This window comes from Lynx rufus, unplaced genomic scaffold (assembly GCF_022079265.1).
Source record: "Lynx rufus isolate CCGP_SWC_20201006 ecotype Redwood Valley unplaced genomic scaffold, mLynRuf1.p SCAF_22, whole genome shotgun sequence".
NCBI lineage: Eukaryota > Metazoa > Chordata > Mammalia > Carnivora > Felidae > Lynx > Lynx rufus.
Genome location: NW_025814837.1, coordinates 9,075,946 through 9,100,343, shown reverse-complemented (window position 1 = coordinate 9,100,343; position 24,398 = coordinate 9,075,946). Strand labels below are relative to the sequence as shown.

At 35.6% G+C, this 24,398-nt stretch overlaps 1 protein-coding gene across 1 annotated transcript in view; it reads right to left on the bottom strand.

The window, feature by feature from the left end:
* Nucleotides 1-24,398, bottom strand: part of CCDC178 (coiled-coil domain containing 178) — a 410,140-nt gene that overhangs the window by 121,051 nt on the left and 264,691 nt on the right. Inside the window, exon 19 of the mRNA XM_047086870.1 lies at nucleotides 16,368-16,517. Within this exon, the coding sequence (XP_046942826.1) occupies nucleotides 16,368-16,517 (150 nt within the window). The remainder of the gene's footprint in view (nucleotides 1-16,367; nucleotides 16,518-24,398) is intronic.

Here is a 24,398-nt window from a genome sequence, read left to right as displayed (position 1 = left end):
AGGCAGTTATTTCAGTTATTTGATTCTCAGTTTACACCTACATACATTGGGGCTATTTATGCCTGCTTCAAAGGGTTTGTTATAAATACTAAATCAAAAGCTGTTTATGAAGCACGTAGAACAATAACGCTATGTAAAACACTATTGTGTTTAATCTGGAAAGACCCTTATGAATCAACCATCCCAGGGTTTTTCAAACTGTGGGTTGTAACTCATTTAGAGTGATATCAATTTAGAGGAACCTAACTACCATTTTAAAAATGAAACTAAAGAACAGAAGAGAAGAGAAAATGGCATGCTGTACACGAACATCAGAGATTGTGAGCCGTACACAATATTATAAGGAACCATTTTGTCAACTTCCAGCCTCAGCTATGTATCCCACAGAAATGAAAACCTATGTCGACATGACCATCGACAGTAGCATTATGCAGACGGGTTGAAAAGTGGAAACAACTCAAATGTCCACCCATTGATGATTTGGTAAACAACACGTGATCTATCCATATAATGGAATATAATTCAGCAATAAAAATGTATGGAGTGGCTAAGTTGGATACAACATGGATGATTCTTGAAAACATTATGCTAAGTCAAAGAAACTAGTCACAAAAAACCATATATTGTACAATTTCATTTAAATTAAATGTCCAGAATAGGGAAATCTATAGAGACAGAAATTAGATTTGAGGTTGCCAGGGGCAGAAGCATTGTGAGCTTGGCACAATTATGTACACTTTTTAGAAACTTATAGGTAGGGGATTGCGGAGTAGTAAAATCTAGCAAAATATTTATGTATTTTAAAAAGGTAAAAGAATTGGATCTGGTTACCTGGGAAGATACTAGGGGAAATAATAGATCAATTTTTAAACATCTGGAAAAGTGTGGATTCCATGAAACACCAACAGAGTTTTCTGAATAGCAAATCATGCCAGAGCCCTTTTGATCTCGTTCTGTGATAGCATGATAGACCACGGAACAAGGAAAAATGATAGTGACAATCCATCTTATTTTCAGGAGGTCTTAGAATCTGCTTTTTGTCACCTTTTCATTGACAAACTTGGGAAAATATGACATTAATCACATTATTTTTAGGTAGGTAAGTGTATAACATGTTTGAATGTTCAATTTAAAAATGATACAAGCTTCAATTTCAAGTTGCACTAATATTTGGAGGGAGCCCCCAGGAGCTGGTCCTGGGGGCCATCTAGTCAACTGCTATTAGATGAACTGCATTAGGTAATTTAGAGTGTGCTCATCAACTCTCTAGGTAATTATAAATTTACTCAGTACAAGTAAGAAATAAAATTTAAAGGATGGAATAATATAGACACACAAAAAAATACCTGGAAGAAATCGGTCTTATTAGAATATTGATCAACAATGTGATGTTACTGTGAAAATTGCCAACAGTCCACAGGAAAATCTTAAAAGGAATAGGACATTCAAGGACTTAAAAAAAATCATTTTGCCTTTTCTTTATTGTAGTTAACCAGCATCAAAATACTTGTTCCCAGTTTTGGTAACTAATACCATACATTTTAATGGGTTCAAAGATAAAGATTGGTCATTTTTGAGGTTTTCAAATGTTTTGCCTTGTGTATGTATTACTTTTGTAATTAGAGGATTCAAGCTACATTTTTAAACCATGGTTAAATAGCAAGTAAACAAATAACTTAGAAAAAAAGTATGAGGATACCCCCCGCCAAAAGTGTTTCAGGCAATAAAAAAAAGTGAAGATGGTACCCATAAGGAAATGACAAAATGAAGAGAATTATTTAGCCCATACATATATAGGTGACAAATACTTAAGAGGCCAACAAATATTTAGGAGGATATATTATGTGATAGTCCCTATACAAGGCTGTCACGTACATCTTTCCACATTATCTTCACAGGCCCTCTATACAGTGAAAGAAGAAAGAGAATTGGAGGAAACAGACTGGCTGGGTGGCTTTCCTAAGGTCTTGTCAGAGACAGAAGTCACACTCGAATTTGTATTTATTTCAGATGTCTTTATCTACATGAAATTTAAAATGTTTCCTTATTTCTTAAGTGCATGTGTGGTAATCACCATAGAAAAATAAAAGAATTTAAAATTTAAAATTTATTAAGAGATGCTGTTGGGTTTTTGTTTTCAGCACTGATCCAAATTGTCATGTAGTGTCGACCTTATCCTTATATAAAGATAGGATAATTCCTATTAAGGGTGTAATCTTCAGACTGTAAAGATTGCAAACCCTATGACAGTAACTGAACCCACATTCTGTAATTAGAATTATATCTATTTTAAGTAATAAAGCAAACGAACTCTAGTAAAAAGAATTTATAGTAGGAGCTGGGAATATTTGGAATTTTTTCTGATTTGGATTTTTTTCTTGGGTGGGTGTCCTTCGCTTCTTGTTTCAAAGGTCTTATTAATTTTTATTTCGTTTTTGTAACACAAAAAAGTTTACACACTCATAAAATAAAATAAAATAGAAAATAAAATAAAATAAAATAAAGGAATGAGGAAGACTGAAAATCATCCACAGTCTTAATATAGTCAACTTTTGGATTGCATCTTTTCCATATAGATCAATAGACATATAATAAAATCTAATACCTATGAGAATACAAAATAGGAAACATACAGTACATGTTGAGTTATAACATGTTTTTAATTAAATATGTTCCCTGTTATTTATGTCTCCTTTTAAAGACTGTATAATACTCCACTGTATATCAATTCTACTATATACTTAAACAATTCAATATCACTGAATGCTGAATATGCTGACATTTTTCCTCTTTATAAACAGTGCTATAGCCAACATCATTATGTGTGTATGTTTGGAGACTCAGATTATTTTCAAATAATCCTATTTTCAAATTCCTAGAAGTAGAAACGTTGCACAAACATTTTGTTACATACCCAACCAAGAACAGTCATCTAATAATTGAAAAAATATTTTCCAGGCACTCTTCTAGGTGCTAGAGCTGTGGTTGTGAATAATATAGTAGTTCCTTGCCCTTATTAAGCTTATACTCATGAAATAGGTCATGAGTAAATGGATATAGAATAAAGTATCAGAGTGTTAACTGCTATGAAGAAAAGAAAATAGGGTGATATGAGAGTGGGTGGCTGGGGGAAACCTTCAGATTAGGGGCTCTGGAACTTTCAGTATGCTTTTAGGGGGGGACTTTCAATATGATATTAAAGGGGAAGAAAGAGCCAAATATAGGAAATTTGGGAGGAAATTTATATCTGGAAGGACTGGAAATTTCAAGGATGCTATACTGAGAATGAGTAGTCAAGGATCAAAAAATAGCATGAGGCTAGAGCAAAATGGGGTTAACTTGTGAGTAACATGACTAGGAAAAGAATGGATTATGCACTCTGGAAGGCTAGGACAAGAAATATGGATTCTATTCTGAATATGGTCACTGGATGATTTCAAGTTTGTTTTTTGAGAGAGAGAGCATGTATGTGCATGTGCATGTGCATGGACAAGCAGGGGAAGGACAGAGGGAGAGGGAAAAAGAGAATCTTGGGCAGGTTCCATGCTCAGCACAGTGCCCAACCAGGGGAGGGGGGAGGGGGGTTGGTAGGCTGGATCTCACAATTGTGAGATCATGACCTGAACCGAAATCAAGAGTTGGCCACTCAACCAACTGAGCCAACTAGGGGCCCTAAGGATGATTTCAAGTTTTAATTTAATTATGATAAACATATATTAAAGTATACACATGGTAAGTAGGTAGTTCAATGAATTACTTACAAACTGAACACATCCCCAGATCAGGAAAGAAAACATTACTATGGTTCCCCAACCCCACTTTATGTTTTCTTCCAGTCAGTACGTCCCACTAAGGATAAACACTCTCCTGATTTCTATCAGCACAGATTAATTCATCCTGTTTATATAAACAACAACACAAAAACATACAGTATGTACTCTTTGTCTTCTTTTCCTCAAAATAGGGCTTGCGCAATTCATCCATATTTAAGCATCCGTGTAATGAGAGAATGAAGATAAAAAAAGTAAATGAATGCTACCACTGAGCACCGGACTACCCTAACATTTGGAAGGTGTACAGAAAGAGTTGCTAATACAGGAGATATACAGTGTCCAGTGAGGTGAGAGAAAAATTAGGAGACCACGGTATCATGACCAAGACTCATTCCAAAATCTTTAACAAAAATGAAGCACTCTATGGTATGTGGAATTAAAAGAGGGTTTCTGAGGTGGTAAGTATTCCAGCATGTTTGTATAATGATGGGAATAGTCCACTGGAGAGGGAAAGCCCGAGGATATAGAAGGACAGGAAAATTGTATGGATGATGGCTATGAGAAGGTAAAAGGGAACAGACTCAGGGCACAAGGAAAGGGCCTTATTTATATTAGGAGCTGAGTAAATAAATATTTACCTAATTGCTTTTAATAAGAAGGACAGCAACTATGGAGTAAATACAGGTAGGCTGGCGAATTTGGTTATGGACAAATGAAAGTTCTCATCTTTTATGAATGCCTCTTTTCCCACTTCCCCTACCATCAGTGTATAATCAGTCTTACTGATTTTCTAAAAACGGGGTTGCAAACTTGTACCTCATTTTAATTTGTATGTATACAATTTTTAGAGAGATAGAAACATTTTTTCCTTTGTTTATTGGCCATCTGGATTTTTTAAAACCTGCTGTATTTGTTGTTTGTTTGCTCATTTGAAAATACCTTTCTGTTTCTAGCACATAAACAATAATTTGCCTGGATTCAGCATTCTTGGGCGTCTTAATCTGTTCTGTAATTTATGTAGATAGTCGTCAGTCTTCTGTCATAAAACATTGAGAATGTTAAGGCTGGCGTTAGTGTGATAATTTCCCTCTGTAGGCACTATGTTTCTTCTAAATGGATCCTTCCCAGAATTTTTTCTTTATCCTCGAAATTTAAAACTTGGTGAGGCATCTCTAGAGCTAAGACCCACAACCAGCTGGCCGCACTGCTGTCGGTGCACAGTTCCAACTTCAGGTAGACTGTCCACAGATAACCAAGAGAAAGACCTCTAGTCCTTCCATTGCCAGGTAAGAAAGATCCCATCCAACTTAGGGGATATTGCTTCTAAGGAGTTCAGTCTTCAGGCTGAAAGGGGATAACTGGTAGTCCTTACCTTGGTCCACACACTTCCAATACAGGAAGATATCTGGAGAGGTGGTATTACCATAATTCCTTCTTTTGCTTACCGTCACATTCCAGTGCCCTCTTAGTAATGGGAGTTTCCATGTATCAGCACTCAGTATCTTTCTTAATTCTGTTCTAAAACTCTGTTGTGTTTGGGAGAAATTCTATTTGTGAAGTGTGTTTGTCATCCGCCTATCTCTTTCAGCACTGACTATTATAATATCATTTCCTGGCACCATGGTGCATGCGTGCATGTGTGCATGCATTGTGTGTGTGTGTGTGTGTGTGTGTGCGCACGCGTCTAACCACTCCTGTGGCCAAGTCCCCCAGAATCTCAAGCTTGGTGCCCTATCATCAAATTTCTACAGAAAGCTTTGCTTCCTTCTTTATTCTTTGCTACGTGCTGCCTGCTGCTTGCAGCTGCTGCTCTTTCTTCCTGTTTTTTAACATGAATGGTCTGTGTCTTCATCCTAATTTCGATTGCAATCTCTATATGATTAGGTGCATCTGCACTGGCAAATACATGTTCTGCAGTTTGAGGCAATTGGAGAGGAATTTTAAAGTCTGTTTAAGTAGAAAAAGAACTTCTCTGCTTGGATCTCTGACCACTGATTAGAAACTAAATGATCTGCTATTTCCTGTATAAAACATAAAATCTCTCCATCAAAAACTATTTCATTACTAGGCACTGCTTGATTGTACACCCAGTGTCACAGATGTTACAAAGTCCTTATAATTCAAAGACCTTTGCATTTAAAGAGATATAATGATGCACAGGTTGAATAATGGGTTGATCAGGGTAGAGAAAAAGAATATAAGAGAAACTATGGAATAGTAGAAAGTCCATGTGGCTGAGTACAGCAGACCTGGGTTTCAATCCCAGCACTGTTTCCCACTGACAAGTAGTGTGGCCTTAAATTACAAAGCACCTGTTATGGGTTTTACTGTCCCTCTCCCCCCAAAATTCTTATGTTGAAACCCTACCCCCAGGACTCAGAAAGTGACTGTAATTAGAGATAAGCTCTTTACAGAGATAATTAACTTAAAATGAGGTCACTGGTTTAAGTCACCCAGTCTGTGGTACTTTGTTATACCAGCCCTTAGTTTCCTAAGAAAAAATGGGAGTATTTTCACTTGTCTTAAAGAGTTTTTACAAATTAAATAAGAAGAATAGCATGAGAGACATGAGAAGAATAATGAGAACACTATCTATAACTGACTATGTTATAAGCAGGTGCAGGGTTCAATGTTTTACACTTATAAATGCATAGCATGGTGGCAGCCACATACAAGGTGTGTAATGGAGAATTTATTTTCTCTTATTTACTGCAATGGAGAGATGGTTAAGTGAAAGTATCCTCCAATGGAGAAGGAGAGATGCAAAGATAGAAAGAAAGAAAGAAAGAAAGAAAGAAAGAAAGAAAGAAAGAAAAGAAAGAGAAAGAAAGAAAGAAAGAAAGAAAAGAAAGAAAGAAAGAAAGAAAGAAAGAAAGAAAGAAAGAAAGGAAGGGAGGGAGAGAGAGACAGATAGATAGGAAGGGAGGGACATCTCATAAAAGGTAGAACAAACTAACACATTGTTATGGAAAGAAGAGAAACATATAAGAGGCTCCCTACAGCTGAGGGTAACAGACTCTGAAGTAGTAAGGGACCAGTCAGTACCTAGTTCTCAGTGTGAACAGAGGGGGATATAGTTTTCTTGTAAAGTATTTTTTAGGTGTATTTGGCCAGAACTGTCACATGTCTAAGCTTTCATTTCCATATGATGCTGTAGTTTGCACAGTGTCTATGTTACAATTGTTCTAACGATATTAATAGTAAGAATGGAGAAAGGTTATCATGAAGTCATACATAGTACTGTATTGACTGTTTTTATTTCCTTTTTAGCTTTTTGAGTTACTGATATATTATTGCAGCAAAACATATGTAGGGTCAATTCATGCTGAATAGTTATTAGAAACCATGATAACAAAAGTCATTACACTGCAGTTCAGTTTTGACAGTAAAATTTCTGCAACATTATCACAAATCCTCATGCATTAGTGCAATGATCCTTACTATAGTTTCATATTAGAATCAAAAGATTGCTGTAGCATGCTTGATACAAAAAGTCAAGCAGGCCAAATTCTTTTCTGCTTTTACAGATAACATTTTTGCTCTTTTTCTATGTACATCAATGCAGATAGTAGCTTTGTTTTATGTACTTTTTTTCAATAACCTATGAGTACACTGCATATCTTCTTTAAAATGAGGGTTTTTTTTCTTGAAAGACCACATATTTCTGATTACCAGCACCAAGGAAATAATTTGAAAATGATTTTATATCTGACACAACTTTACAGAATTTTAAAACTATATTTTTCACTGCATTATTATCTTTCCTCTTTTTAGATAATGTGTTGGCTGTGTGTACATGTTTTTTTTTTAATTGGTGATTTACTGTGATGGAACAAGATTTACAAAAGGAATCTGTCATATTTAGGATTACTTTGATAGGAAAGTATCCTATCAAAGTAGGGACAAAGGGAAAATGTTTTTAATGCCTATCTGTCCACAATATTTTTCCATACTCATTAATTAACAAACACCTAAAAGGTCAGATTGTACAGGTAAATTAAATATATTTTGTGGTAATGTTAATTTCCTGAGGTCCATTTTTTTCTTTTTTTTTTAATGTTTATTTATTTTTGAGAGGGGGTGAGGGAGGGGGAAGGGAGAGATAGGGAAGAGAGATAGGGAGGAGACACTGAACCCGAAGCAGGCTCCAGGCTCTGAGCTGTCAGCACAGAGTTTGACGCGGGGCTTGAACTCATGAGTCCTGAGATCGTGACCTGAGCCGAAGTCGGACGCCTTAACTGACTGAGCCATCCAGGCGCCCCTCCACAGGTTCATTTCAAAAAACCAAAAGAAATATAACCTATCAACCAGTGCCTAGTGAATTTATTAAGGAACCTAAAAAAGCTGAATAACTTCTTTCTTAGTTGGAAAATCAGGTATAGGTATAGGTATAGGTATAGGTATAGGTATAGGTATAGGTATAGGTATAGGTATAGGTATAGGTATACGTAGAATACGTAGAATACGTAGAATACGTAGAATACGTAGAATACGTAGAATACGTAGAATACATAAAATATAGGTATACGTAGAATATGGATAAGTAGAACACATTTCACTAGAAACAAAATATGTCCTCTGGAAATGTGGATATAAATAAAATCCTGCTTAGTTGTGTCACATTTGAAGTGATTATAGATTGTGTGGAATTGTTTTACAATTGCAATGTGAAGATGCCAGATCCCATCAAATTAAAATATTGAGGACTGTCATGGTGTATGTTGCTTTTATTATTTTCTCCTCCATCTGTGAACTTTCACAGACTTCTTCACAATGGTTCTAATAACATATTTCCTGTTTGAGTTGTTTCTAGGAAACTTCTGGTTGTTACAGCTATTGTGAATGAGCTCTTTTACTAAATGTATATGTTCTGACGGTGTTTTTTAGTACAAGATTTGGATGTAACTCTGACTAGCCCAAGTTGTTGCTAACTTTCTCATATAGGACTTTCTACTCTACAACCCTCTGTCAGTTTTACCTAACCAAGGTGGTGCCTGTCCATTGCTCTATGCCTTTCAGCACCTGCATGAGTTTTTAACTGATTATCATAACGTCACTATACCCTACCTTTCTGTCCTCTCTCTCCTTAATTCACACTATATTCTCAGGTTGCGTAAACTATTTTTTATCTATCATAAGCTAGAAGCTCTTCTATAATAGTATAGCTATACCAAGATTTTGTATAAGAGATAAGGGATATATGCTATCTAAGGAATAATGACAATATCAGAACTCTTATTTTCTACAGAAAGTCATATCTTTCACAAACATAAATACAGTTTGTGAAAAACTATTGTAGGTGCTTTCCACTTAAATGTATATTTATGTTCGATACGGTTGCTGAATAAATTAACTAAAATTACATATAAAAGCTTGCAAAGTGCCTCACGCATAGTAAGTGCTTCACAAATGTTAACTACTATGAAATGCTTTTTACAATAATCCTGCTAGGCAGACATTAGTATTTCCATTTTTTTTTAGAGGCTCTGAGGGATTAAAGAAGTTGCCCATAGATATTCCTTCCTACCTTCAATAAGAGTAAAACTCTGAGAAAAGAACAAATGACCTACAGAAAACATTTAGTATATGAATATGCATTTCTTATATTAATATTCATGTTAATAAATGATTGTAAGATACAGCTCTGTAGACTTGGGGAGAGATGATTACAAGAGCAGTTTTTTTCAAATGTTTATGTCATTGTGATGCATATGTATAGTTCAAAAGTAAAAAAATCATTATACTGATACTCCCACAGAATTGCAAATCAGTTGCAGTTCTAAGTCCTGCATTAGACAAGTGTAAGTAGAAAATATACCTATTTATAGGAGGTGCATATAATGAACATTTTACTTATGTTATTGTAATTTTTTAAATGGTCTTTGGGTGATTAAAAACTATGATATCATTTTGTAGCTACACTATGACATTTAAAAAAGTCAAGTTCTAAGTCTGTATGGATTCCAAAGAACACAACCTATTTATTAGAAAATATTTCAAGTTTTTCTAGGGCCTTACACATAGCATAAAGAATACTTTATTTACTCCCTCTTACAAGTTATATATAAGCAAAATTTCCTGAATGTATGATTTTATGACATGAAATCTTCTCCAATTCTCTATAGAATAATATTTTGCAAGGCTTAATCTATTAAATATTGTTAGTTGTAAATAGGTTTCCTAAGAAAGGGTTCCAAGCACCACAGGAAATTCAGGGTTATTAGAATCAACAGGTTTCTTAAAATGGGATTGTTCAGAATCTTTAATATGCAAATGTGGTTTAAGTATTTTAAAAGGAGGTATAGTATGCAGTGTGCCATATACATATATATGTAAAATATTTTTATGATAAGCATATAATAAATCTATCTCTAGCTCTGTGTCTGAAGTTCTTTATGCATATATTAGGGTTTAACTTTAGCTCTATTGATATTTTAAGCTGAAAAAGGTTTTGGTGTGTGTGTGAAAGATATTAACAGTATCCTTGGCCTCTACTCATTAGATACCACAAATACTCCTTCCAACATCCCCAGCTGTGATCATCAAAAATGTCTCCAGGCGCTGCCAGATATCCATATATCCTGAGATCCCTTTTTTAAGTTTATTTATTTATTTTAAGAGAGAGAGAGAGAGAGAGAGAGAGAGAGAATGAATATCTCATGCAGGCTCCATACTGTCAGTGCAGAGTCTGACACTGGGCTTGAACTCATGGGCCCTCAGATCATGACCTGAGCTGAAATCAAGAGTCAGATTACTTAACTAACTGAGCCACCCAGGCACCCTGAAATCACTTTTACTACAATAGCAATTTGCTGCAGAGAGGAAATGCTCACACAGAGATGATGAGCACACACAGGGCCTTTCGAGTAGATACAACATCTGAGCATACCACAGTAGCAATAGGAGGTGGCTATGGAATTATTACGGTGATACAATATGTACTGCAGTTAATTTCATGAAGTTATGACTTAATACTGCATCTTGTTTATTGTTTACATTTCTCTTGGCTGCAGATGGTGCCGTGTACGGTTTATAAGTTTGTGTGTGTAAGTTTTGATACAATTTAACATTTTAAAATAGATTAGTGTATATCTTATGGTAGCAAATGATAAAATAGGCTAGTATCTACATATGGTTCATGCATACATGACATACCTAGCTTTTCTTTAATTTTTTTTTTGATATTTTTAGGCTACATGGTTCATCTGTGAGTTTTTTCAAATTGTCACAAATCTCAAAAAATGTTTCCCAATATATATACTGAAAAAGGTCTATGGATAATTAGTCCTGTGAAGTTCAAACCAGTGTTGTTCAACAATCATCTCTAGATATGAAAATTCTACCTTGAGTGTCTTTGACATATCAGGGATCCTGTCACATTCTAGAAATCACTTTTAAGCTTTTGCGAACATTAAAAACTGCTTGTTGCTGCACAACTCCACTAGATCACTATCTCAAAATTGCTTGAAGGATACATAAGTCTACAATTCACTCAAAACTGGTGCTAGACTGAAAAGCTTGTTTGATTTAAGCTAAGATGACTTTTCTAAAGTACTGGCCAGAAATAAACATTTAATTTTTGTTGTTTTTCTTACAGAGTTTGGACAACAGAAGGGAGACTCAATGGGATAAAGCAATAGATGACCAACTGTCTACTCCTGTCTCAGGATCACAAAAGCTATTCAGAGATCTCTTGAGAGCTCTTCAGAGAAAAGGGGCCAGTAGAAACTTAATACAAGCTTATCAGTGTATAAGGTACAGCAACTCCTCAGTGTGTGCCTGTGATGAAACTACTTAAGAAATTATGATTTTCTTGGCAAAGGAATGGATTTCCATCTACACTGAAACAAGCACTCAAAAATCACTACTCGAAACCCAATTTTATATATTTTAGTGTTCACAAAATAACAAGCAATACAAAATACTTAATGAAAAGGAGAACTAAAATAGCTTTCATACTTCCTTAAGAAAATAACTTTGTTTATTGCTGGAATTGACGTTGATTCCTCATCAAATCGATGTAAGGTAAGTATTAGAGGAAACCCATGTTCGAAAACTGAAAGAGGGAAGAGAAAATGTGCTAATGAAATCTAGGGATGATATAATATTTTTGAGAGGTTAAAATGGAAACTTTGTCCATTGAGACCTAGGGGAAGGAGATTAGACAGGAAAAATCCGTGATTCTTCCACTGGTGGGGTAAAGACAGGATGTTGTTGGGCTCGGATTCTATGCTGTCTTCTAGCAAAAAAGTCCCTTGGTCTCTGGGGATCACAGCATTCAGCATGGTAGCTGAGATGAGGTGGCATATTCCTGTGTCTTTTATTGTATCAAAAGAAAGGATATAAGTACAATGGATGATTAATAATTTATTTTGAATAATTGAATTAATGAATGAATGAATAGTGTTTGAATTCTGTGAGACATAGAAGTGTCCCCTACAGCTCCAAAGTAGTCCTCTGATTTATGTCCCTACGTGACTCCTTAATAAGGCCAGGTTATTAAAGGTGATTCCAATCTGAGCATATCTATTGTAGTTACTCTTACTACTTTTCAACTACTGGTCCACTCAAACCTTCAAAAAATATCACAGCACATGCTCATTTTATAGCTGGTTGGAGAGACTATTTGAATGTAAGTTAAGACAGCTGTGTCCTAGGCCAGCTTTTCTTCTAATTAACTGTATATGTGGTAAATCACTGAGCCACTGTGGTCCTACGGTTCCTCACTTGTGAAGTAATCTTTTATTTTACTTTCTATTTTTTTTAAATGTTTATTTATTTTTGAAAGAGAGAGGGAGAGAGCGTGAGCAAGCTCCATGTGAATGGGGGAGGGGCAAAGAGAGAAGGAGAAAGAGAATTCCAAGCAGGCTTCAGGCACCATCCCCGCAGAGCCCAATGTGGTGCCGGAACTCACGAACCGCGAGATCATGACTTGAGCTGAAGTCGGACACTTAACCCACTGAGCCACTCAGGAGCCACTATTTTTTATTTTTTTATTGTGTGGCACCCCTGTGTTTTATTTTTAATTTTTTAGTGTGTATGTGTGTGTGTGTGAAATTATCTTTTAAACAATTGGGTAACATTTGTAAAGGCATATCCAGTTCAAAATTTTTACAATTTTAGAATTGCAGAAATTATCGATAATCCCTGTGAAAATTAAATAATTTATAATAAATAAGTAGTTCCTTCCCCATGAGAAAATCATTGTTGAAAACACAGCTTCAATGAGATAAAATTACAAAAACAATTACTGAATCAAATAATCTGTTTCAGATGGACACTGGTGGCATAATGCATGACCGATGTGGCTTTTACATGCTTTACAGAGCCTGATGAGACATATGTAGGAATGTTTAATAATGACACATTACAGAGGTATGCCACAGTTATGAAATGGGTTGGATTTCTGAAAATCCTGTTTGATTCCTATCTCAGTTAACTGTTCCTTTCACTCAGGTGACGCTGTGACACACTCAATCTCAGCCCCTTATCTTAAACTGGAGATGACTATAACACCAATAATGACAAAAACTTTAGAGGATTACTGATGGACATTACAGAGACAATGTGTGCAAGCTGGATGGTACGGATACCAAGTCCCTCTAAGTGCCAGTTAAGTTCCGACTGATTCTCTAATGATTTGTATTCCCTTAGTCTGAAAGTCCTGAGAACTGGAGCAGGCAAAGGTGAGGCTTCACAAGTAGTTCACAAAAGAATTAAAAATATTTTTTAACCAGTTTTGAAAGGAATCGTGTTCTCAGCCAACAGAACACATCAACATTGGCTTGCTTGCTTTTAGCTTACCTTTCTTGGCAGACTTGAAGAATTGGAGATGGCAATGAAAACAAACGTGATTTTACCAATCTATTCATGGGTTTAAATATTTTGAAATAGTTTGAAAATATTTTTGAAATCTTTTAATGAAAATGATGAACATGTCTATTTTTACACAGAAGTGCAACCTGTTTTTCAGATATTTTTCTTTTATTCCCCTTTAGTGTTATTTTAAATTTCGAGATCTTTAGATTGGATTCTATTCTATCGTTACCCATGAACAGGGAAGATAAGAATTTTGCACATTTTTGTTTGTTTCTGATTTTTAAAGGGGGAAATATTCATCACTGCAAAATTCTGAAGTACAGGAAAGTATCAAGAAGCATGCACAACGGAAGCAGACATAATTTTATCACCAAGAGTAACACTAGAACATTCTAACACTTGAAGGTTGTAAATAAAATTGTGTTAAGGAAGGGGACATCATTATTTTTTATATTTAATTTGTTTTGCTTCTCCATTAAGCTTTGCTACTTTTAGCCTAAAAATACAAAGTATGAAAATGTATAATTTGTGTAGAGAGAATAATACTCCTTAAGAAGCACAAGCATCAAAATATAATTTACCATGCCAAAAGAAATATATGTCTAGAAGCCATAAAGTTATTCTAAAAACAGGAAAATAATACACAAAATTCCTTAAAGTGAGATCCATTTTATATGACAAGAAAATTCAACAAGGGAATGAGAGGCTGAATGGTTTTTTTGCATACCCAAAACTAAACTGGTCAAAGGACTAAAACCTATAATATATATATGCAGGAAATGCTGCAATATCAAAGAAGGGAACTAAAATATTAAGGGTTTTTTTTTCAGTTTTGATGGCCAAATTCCATCCCGTAAGCAGTGCATTAGACGCTAATGACATACGATTTCTCACTGACAGATTTAACAGCATCAATAAGGCCTCTCTGTCCATTGCAGCAAATTGATCCTACATGACACTGACAAGGGCAGCCTGCACTTAATGACCTCCATCGCTGAAGGATGGAAATGAAAAATGATTGGAAGTACAAATAAATCTTTGAAAGTTTCCCTGAAACAGGTGTGCTAAAAGTGATTCGTTTGAGGGATCATCACAAATATAAACTCCATCTCCTAGCATACCTCACTGTCTGTTCATACCAGGGTCTCACTCCTTGGATCTTGAATCACAATTTGCTTTAATTCCAACATCAAGACGATTTTATTCTTACTATGGAAGTAGTGTGTTAGGGACTCTCTTAAAGGCCTGGTTTCTTCACTATTTATGAGTATCTATTGGTCATTTTCCACCAAAGGATTCTAAATAAACTGATAACAAGTGTACATAAAATTTATTTTGGTTTCCCTTCTGGTTAGAAAAGGAAAAGGAAATACAGTATATCCATTGATTATTTTCTCCTCCTCAATTATCAGGAACAAATAGAACATGTTTAGCCTCAATAACAACGTCAAATGCATGAAGTGATTGGACAAATGTTCCATTAAAGTCCTTTCTTTCAATCCGGCACATGGTTTGAGGACACCAAGCTTTTGGCATATAGTTGTACTATCAATTTGTTCACAAACACATTTATTTCTTAATCTGCCTTCATCGTGCTACTAATTTTTAAGAGAAAAATACACACACACACACACACACACACACTCTCTCTCTCTCTCTCTCTCTCTCTCTCTCTCTCAATATATTCAGAAGCTTTAACTCTCAGGAGAGCAGATAGATGGCAAACATAAGCAGCATACCAGATGAATGCAATAGTTAGTTATAGTTGCATAGTATCTCTTTATTTTCAAAAATAACTATGGATGTCTCCTTCTTATTACTTATCAGTTTTCCTCTGAGGTAAATCTTATTTCACAGATGAGAAAACCGAGGCCAGAAAGGATACATAACTTGCCAAGATCACTGAGCTAGTAACTGGTAGAGATGCACTCAAATCCTGGCCTCTGTCTTTCCAATATTCCACCATACGGAGGGATAAATACAGCACTGGAATTTTAAACTACTAATTTACAGTAGAGTAATATGGGTGATGACTGTACGAGAAAGGATTCATTAGCAGCCTACCGGTTCTTATGACTAGGTGAATTGTTAAAAAAACAAGCATACCTCCAAATTTTGAAATTTAAATTCTGGGAAGATACAGAAATTCAAAGGGAAATAATTGTTTTTGTCAATGAGTATCTGGAGAAGAATACAGAGGAAGTGGCTGTATCTTAACACTCGAAGTGGAGCTTTTTCTTTCCTCTTCCATTTGCGGAGTATTGTGTATTTTACTTTTCTATTTTTATTATTACAGAACCTTTTACAAAATATGTGAGAATTTCTAGTGATTTCCACTAAACACAGAGGGTCATATACTCTCTAAGTTTATAATTAATACCCCTATTTATTAAGAAAATAGAAACAAACATTTGGAGTCCATACATCATGAAGAGGATTTTGAGGCATATCGTGGAAACTTACCTATAGATAGAATTGAAATTTGAAATCTATGATAATATATTTAAATCTTTAACTACAAAAACTTGGTATTCCAGGTCATAATAGAACAAATTAGTATGAAATGGTGGATGAGAAACTAAGTTTTTTCATTTCTCAAATATCCATTCAAAATTTCATTTCAAAGGTTGATAAAAATATTCACCAAAAATTTACAAGGAGGGAATATGCCATTTGGTGGCATACAAAGGACCACCGTCGGTGGTCCTTTCTTGTTACTTTCTGCAGCACGCATGTCAAATAAATCATTATTAGGAAAAAAATATGAAAACCTACCTGTTTCTTAGCTTGAATCGAAGCATCAAGTGATAACTGTCTATCATATAGATTGAAATAATTGTCCTTTTCTGTTAAGAAAGTAGTCTGTAATTCCTGATATTCTTGAGCTAAACGCAAATTTTCTTCGAGTGAATCATCTTGTATTTTCTAGAAGATAAATAAATATATATATTTAATTAAAGTCCTTTCAATTTCCTTGAATTTTTTTCAACATCATTTGAATCATCTACTAAGATTATATTATATATTGTAGAAAAATATTAAAGTTAAAAAGGTGCTTCCTCTGATACCAACATCCTCCTTGGACTTAGTAATTTTCTTTCTTGACGTGCCTGGTTTCTTTCTTTCTTTCCTTTTTTTTTTTTTTTTGAACACTGATTTACCAGAGTCTGTCTGATTTTTGTTCTCCCTCTTTCCCACACTTCCCTCCATAATGCTTTGGGAAGGATCAGTCCTGAGATGCTCTTCCCGGCTTCCTAGAGGTTTTCTTCCAGTTTCCTACCCCCTTTTCCTTTCCCCAGTGCTCAAATAGGTAGAACACCCTTGGAAGCTTAGAATCCCATTTTCAAGAGGTTCAGAGTGGTGGCACTCACTGAAAATAGAGAATTAAAGAGTGAAGACAAAGACAAGGAACTCAATATTTAGAAGCACCATGAGAGAGCCATTATTTGCTCCTAGTATACTTTAACTATATTAAAGGTTAAATCTGTGAGCACCTGAGGACCTTATAGTATCCCCTCATGACTAAAGAAATATATGTTAAATCTAATACAAATCCCTTAGAATATAACTTTGGTAATATTACCAATTGGCAAACTAGGAGCTACCTATCATTTTAAATGAGATGTATGAATTCAAGTTCAGTTGTTGATTCTTTTTACATTTCTAGCACATATAATTTTCTCTGGTGCTTCAAAAAATGTGGAATTTATCAACAGCCTTAAATATTTTCAAACTTGTTAATCTAGTAATTCATTTTATGTAAATTTATTTAAGCAAAAGCCTTATTCATTACAACAATTTTTACAGTAGCAAAAAGTTTCAAAACACATAAATGTAGATTAATCATGATGATGATAATGATGATTAAATAACTAGATACAAAAACCACCATTGTGAAGCAATTAAAAATGTTTCTTTGGGAAAACTGCCATCACATCAAACCTTTAGTATAAGTTGTTAAAAAATATACTGCGGTATGAGAATGTGCATAGATGAAATGTAATTCAGCAGAAAATTGCCTGTACAAATATTTCTGTATTTGCACAGCTAAAGATTTATTAAGGTCAACAAACATATTTCTCATGAAAGCCTTGTATCCATATTGATCTCTAATGATGAATAGTATGCCACAGCTGTTCTTCAAAAAGCCAAAATGATGAACTGAGAACCATTTTAAATGTCCTTGTCCTAATTCTGGCACGGCAATTTCAAACTTTAGAAACTTTAATCTAATAAACTTATCTGAAATCACATAGAATTATCTTTTGGTAGGAGGACCAAGTATCCAGGAATCTTTTACTTTGATGGGGATGCTTTTGGGAAAAAAATGGTTACAGTTCTTTCTGATATGGTAACAACTTATTAAAATATAAGCCTCAAGTGATGACGATGGATCATTGATCAATATTCTACTGAAAGTGGGATGACGAATCATGTTGAGTGTTTTTGTTTGTTTGGTTTAGGATAAACACAACCCTGATATCTGAAGTCTTCTACTTCTCAATTACATTTCTTTCAAGCCCTAGATAGCTCCTATAAATAAACCTTGCATTAGAGAGGAGTGCTACAAAAGTTGTGGGATTTGCACTGAACGTATTAAATGGCACTTTATTGAGGATATATTTGGTACTTCATGCTTTGCTAAACTGTGTAATATGCAGTTTACTTTCAATTTCTGTATGATACCAGTTCTTACTGCTTTATATGCCTTAATTAGATACCAATAAATCAAATTGTACAGTTACGTCGATGAATCTTCAAAAAATTGTTACATCAGTCATGATATTTTACATGATCATTTCTCAGTAATGAATTTACAGAAGTATTTGCCAATGTACTACCTATTCCTGACGATCAGTGACCTTCACATGTGCAATGAGGTTTCAGGTTTTTAAAAATTTTAAATAATGATATTCTACTGACACTTTTTGAAATTTTTTTTTTTGTTCCACCTTACAACTGTGGGTCCGCCTTACAACTTTGACTTGTTTAATTTTAACCAATATTATCACTACATGTGAATGAAACAAAGAGGAAATGATACCAGTGGACATATGTCCAAGGGAAATAATGCAACCACTACTGGCATTGAAAAGCTTATAATTGGTTAGCGGTAGAAGATATTTAATAAGGGCACACAAGTTGGGGGTCAGCAATATAATAAAAAGTGAGAAGAAAGCAGAAACTAATAAGGGAAGTAAGATGGCTCACATACTTTTAAATTCAAATCCAGCTGAATCTTACCTATAGAATCTTTCTACTTAAGGTCTTGGCTAAATGTGAACTTGAAAAACAATTTGTTCCTAAAGCCATTAAAGAAAAACGTGATTACAATTGGTGCATGTTAAAATAATTGTGCTCTGAGTTTACAGTGTTACTTCATTCATTCATTCATTCATTCATTCATTTTCATTAATTACCTATTCAAAACTTCGAATTTAATTACTACTATATGATAAGTTCTGGGATATAATGGTGAACCATAAGAATTTGTGGTCTTGTGTGAAGGATTTATAGTACAAATCACACAAATATATAATTAGAACACAGAACTTGTATTACTTGGTACACCGCTTGAGAGGTGAAGGTTTGAAAGAAGTCTATAAAGAGCACTCACACAACATTTTTTGTAATGAACATTATTCTAAGGACACACTACATTGTCCAGCCTCAGCAAGAGTTTTTTCTCTGGGTCCATCATTGATGTTCACAAGGTATGTGAACCCTTTGAGACTGTACACAGCATTTTTCTGGGATTACCTAATTAGACCATGATTCCCAAAGTATTGAGAAACCATAGTTTCTGTCACCAAAAATGCTGAATATTGAAGGAGATTGAGACCCCAAGGTATGCAAATAGTAGTTCTCCATATTCTTTTTCACTTGAACTTTCTTATTCGTTAAGACATGGATTTCATATTCGACATTTGCTCCATTTTCTCCATTTTTAGTTTATTTTTCTCACTCTTCCCCTTCTCTTTCCCTCTCATAGTAGGCAAGTAAGGAATAGGGAATTATAATTAGAGAACTGAGTTCTCTTTGCAGAAAACTATAGATCATCTATTTTAATGTTTCACCCTGTGATACAAAGACAATAACTTAGAAATAGGGCTGGAATGTTAATTTATAAATTCCACACACAATGGAAAGAACTGAGACAATAGCAATCATCTCAGTTTTTACATTATTATCCGCATTTAACAGACAGGAAAACAAAGGCAAGAAAAGTCAGGTAATGCAAATTGTATTTTCCCAAAAAAGGCCACAGAAATATTTCATTCTCACAAGTTGTTCCAGAACCCTGTTACTTCCTATCAAGAAGCATAGTCTATTTATCTTTCCCTTGAACCTGGCTAGACTTGTGTTTTCACCAGCCGATAAAGTATGGTGGAAAGGATGCTATGTGACTTTCCAGGCTAGTTTATTAAAAAAGCTAGTTTTAAAGAAGCCAGTTTATTTCATACACGCACACACACACACAGACATAGACACACACACACACACACACACACACACACACACACACAGCTTCTGCCTGGACCTCTGGACCTCTTTTGGGGGACATTCGTCCCTGGAACCAGACACCATATTGTAAGGAATTGAGACCACATGGAGAAATATGTGTAGGTGTTCCAGCAAACAACACTAGCTCAGGTGTCAGAAAACAGTATCCATCATTAGTAAATGAGTCATTTGAAGATGATTCCAATTCCTAGTTTCTAAGTCATCCAGCTGCTAGTTCAGAAAGTGAGACATGAGACAAGCAGGCTCTGCTATGTCCTGTCCAAATTTCTGACACACAGAATTGTGAGCCATCATGTTTGGGGATATCTATTATGCAACCATGGCAACTGAAACATCAGGTATCTTGTGCAAGATTTCACACACAGTAAGCGGAGGACTTGGGTTTTGTATTCAGGCAGATTGGCTCCAGATTGCATACTCTTCACCATCCAATATATTTCCTTTGTAAACATGAGCCAGCACTCAACACTATTCAGTGCTGTCTTTATAAAAGCTAATGATGTTAAAGAATCAAAACAAGTAACAGAATCACCTTGTTCTAAGCCTACTTCCACCGAGTAACTGTCTTTTTTTTTTTTTTAATTTTTTTTTTCAACGTTTATTTATTTTTGGGACAGAGAGAGACAGAGCATGAACGGGGGAGGGGCAGAGAGAGAGGGAGACACAGAATCGAAACAGGGTCCAGGCTCTGAGCCATCAGCCCAGAGCCTGACGCGGTGCTCGAACTCACGGACCGCGAGATCGTGACCTGGCTGAAGTCGGACGCTTAACCGGCTGCGCCACCCAGGCGCCCCGTAACTGTCTTTTTATAATCTAACTAACACATAGCTTGTTGACATAGATAAAATGGACTGCTGAAGGAAATTAGAACTTGGTCCCCTTGGAAGATACCTTTTTATTGTAATATGGGTGTGTGGGTTACATATCATCAGTCTCTTGTCTTTTGTTTTTTTGTTTTTGTTTTTGTTGTTCATTTACCCACATGATTCCATATTCCAGGATTTGATTAGACCTGATGCATCCACTGACAAGACCAAAAGCCCAAGTGCACAGACTTTTACAGCTGAGGCCGGCACAATTCTGGATTATGGCTGATGTAGCAGAGTAATGCTGCATTGAGTCCTATGGAGGTCCTGCCATATACACTTATCCTAGAGAAAGTCTAAATACATTTGAGTTTTTTTTAAAAAAATTAAGACGGATTAATCACAAAAGAGATTATACAAGTTGTATTATAACGCAAGTTGTATTATAAGAAAGAAACTTGATCCAAATATTCTAGAAAGATGGTTATGGTTTAAGGTACTTGCACTGTACCTGTATGTGTAAAAGCCCTACATAGCTATTTACAAATACTTTAATGTTATTAAAATAGTCCTAGTGTCTGTATCTACATTTATAGTAATGTGTAGTTTATACCCTCAGTTACTCTTAATATGGGCATTTGGATCCAGTTTGTCAGGCAGAGGGGCTAAATCCTTCTTTTTTTTTTTTTTTTATTAAATTTTTTTTTAACGTTTTTATTTATTTTTGGGACAGAGAGAGACAGAGCATGAACGGGGGAGGGGCAGAGAGAGAGGGAGACACAGAATCGGAAACAGGCTCCAGGCTCTGAGCCATCAGCCCTGAGCCCGACGCGGGGCTCGAACTCACCGACCGCGAGATCGTGACCTGGCTGAAGTCGGACGCCTAACCGACTGCGCCACCCAGGCGCCCCGGGGCTAAATCCTTCTTTCAGTCATGTATTGTAAGAGAGTTGTCATCTTTTGACCCAGGTCTAATTCTAAATGTCCCATCCTGATATGATTATGTGTGGCTACCTCCAATGATCTTTTCCGATGATCTGTCTGTCATCTCCTGATTCTTGGCTATTAATAGCTTACTCCTTGCTTTTTTGCAGCCTGCTGGGGCTTTGCTGGCTGTTAGTGCCGGGAGTATCCGTGTTGGCACACAGATTGTATCACACTCGCTGTGGTCTCATGGCTGGAAAGGATCGACTTCCTGCCAGAACCACCAGAAAACACAAGTTGTATTGTGGTATTTATTGATCAATTTACTCCAGAGTGTCCTCATGCCTAGCTTTTCATTCATTTACTTATTTGTTCATTCAACCATTTGTTTAGCAAACCCTCAGTAAGTTTATTCTCTGGATCCAGCTTCACAGCTACCCCAAGGATTAATGAGAATAGAATGTGACCCCTTTTCACCAGGGATTAGAGGGTAGAGTCAGAGGAGGCAGAAGGGTAAACACATCTATTGGAAGTGTTTCTTGGAGTGCCTGGAATTGATTCTACCAGGTGGAATTCATTCCACTAGATGCGGGAGTAGGCCAGAAAAGACTTCACAGGAAAAATAATCAGTGATCTGAGTCTTAGAGCAGTCTTTTATTTGGCAGGGATCAAAACTTTTCCTGCTACATGAGGTCAATATATATTTGAGCAAAGTTGGGTGAGTCAGTCCAGAGGAATGGTTTTATAGTCCCTTTAGGTCTATTAGATTGTTGTTACCTATGACTTGTGAGTAAGGCTTTCATAGATTGTGTTAAATGTTCTGTTATCTCTAGGCTTTAACATATTACTATGCAAACAATGAAATATACCCGTATATTTAGAATCCCACCGATGCAGAGCATCATAAATAATGCTCCGTTCCAAGCACCAACATTTCAGTAGCATATGACCTTGCACATATGCTCTTGCACAAAACTATTGATAGCGTACTATTAAATCCCCACACATGCCTTTGGCACATATCTGCCGGTTTAGGGCACTGGATTGGTAGTTTTGCATGCAGTGACACTTTGATATTATTAAATTAGGCAATAGAACTGATACTGATTCATGGAATGTGCAGGGGATGGACTTTAGAATAAAGGAGATCTAGAGGCTTGAAGTCTCTTTGTGAACACTGTCACTTCAAAAGCATTCCCTTCGATTCATGGGAATTAACGTGGTGAACATAAATGCTGAAAATACATGCCGATTCTGTTACAATATAACAGACATGGAGAAAGCATATACTCTATTAGTTACATCACCTACTACGTGCATAGAAGCATTATTGTATTGCTGTTCCCTTAAAATCTATACACCAATTACTACAGAAAATGAGAGTTCTCCCCAGTGTTTCCAAGAAGCAAGTCTGTAAGAATGATATGTGTCGATACCCTGAAGCCTCAAAGGAGCAAATAACTGTTTTAACTCTCCCAGGACCCACTTCCTTGTCTGTGCTGCCATGGAAACCAGTCTCTTGTCCAACAGGAGTTCTCTGATAATTAGTCTTGAACATTCTTGATTTTTAAATGAACAAATCAGTCCTCTGCATCAAGGTTGTTACATGCCTCAAACTGTACACATTATCCTGTTTGACAAAATACTCTCTATTCACTAATTTATTCAGAAATGCTTACCAAGCAACTGGTATATGCGCTATGAGGGGCACTATGAGAGGTCAAATAGCACCTGCCCCTGACAGAGTCCAGGGGAATACTTTTTTAGCCACCCCACCTTACTACCCACATATATGACTACATACAAGATTGCTTAACTTAGCTTCTTGATGGGGTTACAAATGTAGCTACTGTTGATTTACTCTAAGTTTAACAATGGATACTATAACATTGCCTCTTAGAATTCAGAAGTATCCATTGAGTATCTATTAATACTCTGTATTAACCCTGTTTGTTCCTTATTATTTTTAGATGCTATTCATTATACACATTTGATGCAGAATTATTGATACTAGCCTGAAAAAAATACACAATTTCAGGGCTGAAGAAACTTGCAATCAGATAAGGGAATTGAGGCATTCACAAAGCTAACTACATCAGAATACATTATACATGAAGAAGGATAAAAGACATATCCAAATAATGATAGTAGTTCTATGAGAGATCAGTTCCAGTGAAAGTCATGAGCAAAGTTCCAAGGAAGAGTCATTTTTTAAAACAGATTCTGAAAATATTTCATACACAGGGCCCTGTATGTATTTTTAGCAGAGAAAACTCTGTCCTAGAAACACAAATGCTCATTAAATATTAAAAGCCCATGATTAATGTGAGTGTATGTTAAAAAAGTAACATTTACCTCCATGTTGACTGTAGCGTTTCTCCTATAACTACTCAGTGGCTTTAAGAAATGCTATACAAATGCCACTTACATTTGTTAGTGAATTTCTAATCTGACCAGCTGTCTTCCATGTAATCGTATGCCCCTCAAGTATCTAATATAACTGAGTAAAAAAAAACATGTAATAAGAAAAAGACTAGATAGATGATAGGTA